The sequence below is a fragment of the Cyprinodon variegatus genome, unplaced genomic scaffold, assembly GCF_000732505.1.
Source record: "Cyprinodon variegatus isolate N-32 unplaced genomic scaffold, C_variegatus-1.0 Scaffold3624, whole genome shotgun sequence".
Lineage (NCBI taxonomy): Eukaryota > Metazoa > Chordata > Actinopteri > Cyprinodontiformes > Cyprinodontidae > Cyprinodon > Cyprinodon variegatus.
Window position 1 is genome coordinate 1 of NW_015154077.1, and position 6,238 is coordinate 6,238.

General features: G+C 38.8%; 2 protein-coding genes across 2 annotated transcripts; one reads left to right on the plus strand and one right to left on the minus strand.

The window, feature by feature from the left end:
* Positions 1-1,305: 1,305 nt before the first annotated feature.
* LOC107081249 (translation initiation factor eIF-2B subunit epsilon-like) lies at positions 1,306-4,245 on the plus strand. The gene is made up of 8 exons (XM_015369449.1): positions 1,306-1,488; positions 1,574-1,675; positions 1,761-1,862; positions 2,046-2,136; positions 2,218-2,341; positions 2,466-2,591; positions 2,683-2,793; positions 3,997-4,245. Exons 1-8 carry the CDS (start codon positions 1,392-1,394, stop codon positions 4,054-4,056), a joined length of 813 nt encoding a protein of 270 aa, XP_015224935.1. The 5' UTR covers positions 1,306-1,391; the 3' UTR covers positions 4,057-4,245.
* A 102-nt stretch (positions 4,246-4,347) lies between these two features.
* Positions 4,348-5,828, minus strand: LOC107081251 (mitochondrial ubiquitin ligase activator of nfkb 1-A-like). Its single transcript, XM_015369450.1, has one exon. The coding sequence runs from the start codon at positions 5,675-5,677 to the stop codon at positions 5,312-5,314; it is 366 nt and encodes a 121-aa protein (XP_015224936.1). The 5' UTR covers positions 5,678-5,828; the 3' UTR covers positions 4,348-5,311.
* Positions 5,829-6,238: the final 410 nt, after the last annotated feature.

Sequence of the window (6,238 nt, forward strand, 5' to 3'; positions counted from 1 at the left end):
AAGCAGAATAACGTTTCTATTTAGGTACCCGGCCCATACAGGCTTTATGACATTATTCACATTTGAGAAGTAGCCATGCATCAACAATATGATAGAATAAAGCATTTATCTAACCATTTATGCTCCCTGCATAATTTCTAGCAATGGAAATATCTCTTTCTCCAGAAAGTCAAATATAACTTTGAGAAAAGCAAGACAAATCAAGATTTTTTACACCAAATCCTTTCAAACATAAACATTCTCTGTTCTTTTTATAATGGACAATAACATGAGAACTGAAATGTCATCAGCAAATTTAAATTAGACATAGACTAATTCACGGCTAATATTTTTGGTCTATAGCGCTATTTCCCTGTATCGTGTCGGCTGATATTTGCATTCTATTGCTGATTCATTAGTGCATTCAGCAGCCATGCCTGGAGATCCGGAAGCTTCACACAGTGCCGCCAACTTTAATTGCTATTTAGTGTTAAGATTTTCTTTATTTATACATTTTTCTTTGTGTTCAAGTTGAGACCTAACTAAAAATGTATCGTTTTTATCATATAAATAGGGAATTAGTAGGCAACATGGGCCTAAAGAATCGTCCCTGCAAAACACTAGAAAGCACATATCAGGGATTCATTAGACTGATTTTGGCATATTCTGTATCGGCCTTCAATAACTTTTATCTCTCATTTAAATTTTATTAAACAAACTTTGCTTTTCTATCAGCCCTTTTTAAGGCTTCTTTTGTAACTCAGGTAAAAATAAAGGGTTCAAGTGCAATATTGGAATCATAGTGGAGATAAAACAATTGTATCAGGACATCCCTAGTCTTAATATGTCTGTTATAAAGTCTCATTGTACGTTTTGGAATTATTAAACTATTTATTAAATTGAAATGTTGCTAAACAAATATTTTCTGGTGAGCCTGTCTTCAGGTAAACACACAATAGATGGCAGTTTTGTGTTTGCTCTAGTTTATCACAGGTGGTTCCTTGAATAAGTTTGAAGAAGACTGATTTGTTTTTGCTCTTGATTTTGTTGGACCAGTTCAAATAACTAGAAGGGTTTTGTTTTTTTTTAATCCACATTTTTAGACCATCAGAATATTTAATTTATTAAAACCCAAAACTTCTGACTGCTTTTGAACGTGTTCTTCTGCATATACAGGAAACATTTGATCCTAGCCTTACTGTAAAGAGAGACCTAGCTAAAAGTAAATAATTCACATTTTCTGAGTTCTTCACCTGTAATTCTGACCTATTAAGAAAACTTTATTTATGCAGCACTGGTCAAATGTGGTAATGGCTTTAAAGCTATGATCAGAGCTTCTAAATGAAAACATTTGCGATTTCCAGGTGGTGATTGGACCTGACGTGTCTCTGCCAGAAGGAACTGTTGTTTCCATGCACCATCCGGACGAGGAAGAAGAGGAGGATGCTGATGAGTTCCTCAGTGATGATGCTGAGGTTGGGCAGAGTAAAGACAAAACCAAACAGAAAGGTGTGCATCATCTCCCTGGAATATCCATGCTTTCTAAAAGCGTTTACAATTTGCAGTACAAACTGTGTCATTGTGTGTTTTGTAGTTTTTAACCCGGCAGAGGTTGGAACCCAAGGGAAAGGTTACATCTGGAAGGCCAGCAGTCTGGATGAGACGGAAGAAGAGGAGCTGTCTCAGTGTCTGTGGGGTAGGTGAGCCGCTCTCATCACTTCATCCTTGAAGCGGGTGGATGTTGTGGTTTATTTGGTGATGTTTGGGTTGATGTCCACTAGGTTTGGTGTTGAACCCGGATCCTGAGAGCGACAGCGAAGACAGCGAACCAGACGGCCCTGATGACCTCATGATCCCCTCCCCTGAGATGGATGATGTTAAAGGTGAGAGCTCAACTGTACAGACAGCAGCATGACTGCCCCCTACTGTCCAAACAGAAAAAATAACAGCAATTAACAAGAATTTATCAACATGTTTTTTTTTTTTTTTTTTATAAAATATCCTTCCTTCCCTCATGTACATTTTTTGAAATCTGCAGCCATTCAGCGTTGTACTTTTCTTTATAGTTTTCCAGATGGAGGTGCTCGGGACTCTGCAGAGAGGTTTAGAGGAGAACATTGGCTGTGATAACCTGGTGCTGGAGATCAACTCACTAAAGTGAGCTCTTAACCTTATGTTCTTAACCTCTGCTGCTCCCTTCAGGCCTGATCACTGTTCAAACTCACTGTCTTTTTCCAGGTACGCCTACAACATCAGTCTAAAGGAGGTGATGCAGATTCTAACTAACGTGGTGCTGGAGTACCCCTTCCAGCAGCAGGGACCAAACCTCACTCCTGCACAATACGTAGCCCTGCTTCTGCCGGTAAATATTTTAGTTCAATTTCCATTTGGCATTAATAAAGTCATTTTTAATTTTTAGAAATGTCACATCAGATCCTTTTATCTGTACTAAGCAGATGGTTTTATCTCTTCTTCTTCTTGTTTAGCTGTTGAAGCAATGGGCACCAGTCTTTAAGAACTATGTGAAGAGAGCACAGGACCACCTGGACTGTCTGGCTGCCTTTGAGGAGCATTTTCTAGAGCAGGAGAGTCACTGGGCTGCTATAGGGAAGGTAAGGATCAAACAGCAGTGATGAACATTTAGGAGAGCAATTTTAATGCCATTTATTCTGTATGTGTTCCTGTATCCTGTTTCTACCCTAGGTCCTTATGAACATGTACGAGCTGGAGATCCTGGAGGAGGAGATGATACTGCGCTGGTTCTCTCAGGGAGCCACGACGGATCAAAGCAGGCAGCTGCGCAAGAATCCGGGGGTGAGTTCCCAAAGTCAGGAATTGGCTGGTTTAAAAAAAAAAAGACCAGATTAAGTTTTTACACTACAGTCGCTATCATCTGTTGTCATAGAGCACTATCATTCAAAGTGTACTTAAAAGTTTCTGAAAATGGCTAAGCTTTAATAGTGTTGGCATGGTGGTTAAAGCAGAGTGCTTGTGTCCAGTTGCAAGGACCCGGTTCAATCCCTGCAGCCAGCATTATGGGTATCTGAGGAAGACCTTTAACCCCACACTGCTCCCCGGATGCTGCACAGTGGTTGCCCACTGCTCCCCAAGGGGATGGGTTAACCCTTTTATAGGACAAGTTACCATTTTTGATCACTTGCATACCCCTTACAAATGGAGTCTCCCCATCCCTCAGTGAGGTCTAGAAGCACAAGATCTATATCCAGCCATTCAGCAAAGATCCAGCTACATGGCTGTACATCTCATTTTGGTGTTTGACCAATTAGATGAGCCCTTGAATGATATATTAACTACTGTAAATTAAGTTTAGTTAACAACTCAAGATAAAAAGGTAAAAAGCTAATTGAAAAGTTAAAAAGTTAATAAGCCTAGTTAACAATTACTTTTGAATTTTTAAACTAAAAAATTTAAGTATCAGGATCAGCATTAATGCATGTTGTACCATAAAAAAGTGTTTCTTTTACTGTGTTTTTCATTAATTGCTTATAGAAGCACTTTTGTTATTTTTCTTAATATATTCGGGCAGATGGTGTTTCTTGTTATTACATTGACATTTTTGCCATCAAAATATTCATATTTTTTTAATGTAAGGTAGGTAAAGGTAATACAGTCTTGTCCTGGATTCTGATAACACTATTGGCTCACTGAGTGCCCTATAAAGAGTTAAATTCAGGTTCAAATCTGTAGCTTTTAAACATGATCTCTGTTTCAGATGCTTTTCATTAATACATTAACTGATTTCAGTTTAAATAATGTTTGATGACATCATCCGAAGCACTTTTGTTTGCCTTACAGCCCGAGTTTTACCTAATAGTCTGTAGTAAATCAAACCATAAATCCTACCATTCATTTGTGGATGATGTGATGTTTAGTGCGGCTGATAGAAAAACATTTACACGTCATTTAATAATGGCAGTATTTTGATTATTTTATTATGCAAATTTACTTTTTAGCATTCATTTATAATTTTTTAATTTTTCTGATTTCATTTTGCAGCTTCAGAAATTCATCCAATGGTTGGAGGAGGCTGAAGAATCTTCAGAAGATGAAGAATAACAAGAATCACTTCCTCACAGTTTAATTTATTAACTCTTTAGCATAAGCTGCTGTGTGACTGAAGGGAAATAAGGTTTTTGTTGTTTTTGCCCTCTTCTCCATGCAGCAGCCTTACTAACCAGCAGAAGTGGCTCAGTGCATTTAAAGCAAACATCCATTTTCGAACCCTTGTCCTCTGAATGTTTCTAAAATAAAGAACAGACTATCATCCTGCCCAGACAGGTCTCAGCTTTCGTCCTTTCATTAACACACTTGCTGTAGTGTAAATAAAAGCAGGCATTTGACTTTAAACACCACAAACTGCGATCTAACTCACCCGCCAGGCCATCATGATGAATGGTTTCGACAAGTAAAAATCTGTAAAAAGGCAGCATGCATTTTAGTGAGTTAACATTAACGTGGAACCTCATTTCGTTACAAATCTTTAGTACCTGGTCTTTACAATTATACATTTTTGATCATTTTAATGTTTGCATTGTTTTATTATAGAGAGAAAGATTCAAATTATTCTAATTTTCCCTGTGCTATGTTCATTAGTCCTTATATTACTCCTCTTAAAAATCCTTAAATCCATCATAAAACAGAGATGGATACCAAACACAAAGGTGGACTGAGAGCAGTTTGTTTATATAGTGACATCAGAGTAAAGGGGGCTGAATAGACCTTCCAGGTTTTTCTTTTTATTAAAGAGAAAAATAAAACCGCAAAAGATTCACATTATATGTCTGGAATGCAATAAGGAGAAACTTCAGAAACAACCCAGGAGGTAGATTCATTATTTCATGTTATCACATCTATCCAGTCTCAGCAGAATGACTGGAAACATGTTCCACTGATAAAATACGGTTGCTATAGAAATACTGTAATGATAAGTTTACACTTAAACAGTAAAATCTGCAGAAGGAATGTCCCCAAAACTGATCCAAAGGAGAAAAAAAAAAGTTTGTCATTAATTAATAAACATTAGATCACCTGGTGAGTTAAGAAGCATTCTTTAAGTTGAGGAATCACAGATTGGGTTATGAAGCAGGTCCAAAGCTTTTAATTGACGCATTAGTGAAGATCGCTAAAAAGAAGAACCTTCAGCAAAGGAGGATTAGTAGGAAATGTGTTCATTGTTTTGTCATTTTGGTTTTTTAATAGGTTTCCCCAGTTCTTCATGTTTACAGTCTCAAGTATGCTTGATGACAAAGTAGTAACTGGATGCAGGGGATCAAACCCGAAAAGGCATCGCTTCTAACCCACAGTGTTCAGCCTATCTTGATCTGTCGCTCTGTTTTCCAAAGAATTTATACACAATGCCAGCTAGCAGTGTGGCCCCTGTGAGGCCGGTCACAGCTGTCAGCGCCTGCCACATGTTGGCTGAAGCCTCGTGTCTGTCCATGAAGCTCCTGTAGTCACTGGGCACCAAGATGTACCCGCGTCCATCCTGCGGGGCCTGTAGCCTTACCGCCTGGCCCCCCTCCAGCACCACCTCTCCAAACCCGGTCAGGCTGCTCCCCACGCGCAGCATCTCTTCGCTCTCCACCATCGCCACCGGTTTTTCACCACTCAGACCCTGCACCACCACGTCCACCAGACCCTCCTGAGCACGTCGCACTTTGGAGTGAACCCTCTCCATGTAGCACCCGGAGGCCTCTAGGGGGCTCTGCACCTTCACATAAACTTCAGAGATGTAAGAACCAGGCCGAACTAAACTGAATGGGACGGAGTTTTTGGTCTCTTTCTTGTTGATTGTCCTGGAGTTCCTGAAAGAAGAGATGCATTAAAATACTTGATATTTTCAGAAGTAGATTAACTAGAAACCTCTATTGTATATTCAGTGTGATGGATGTACGCAGGTAGTGAATAAAGTGAAAGGAACATGAGATTTTTAGCACATATTGAAATAACAAAATAGTTGAAAACAGATCATACTTGTATCTGTCTAAATCCACAGATGAAAATTTAAAGTAAATGCTCCACACACAAAATTTCCTGTTTTTTCTTCCCCAAATATCTGCAAACAACAACAACGGTCCTGACAATCAGAAGCATAATCAGAGGACAGATGGACCTGGAGACATTAGGGTGGGACAATTTATATGCTCTACACTAAGAAAAAAAAAACAATAAAGGTGTAGGAATATCTTGTGCGACACTTATTTTGTGTTTTAAATGAGATTGGAATTAGAGATCAACC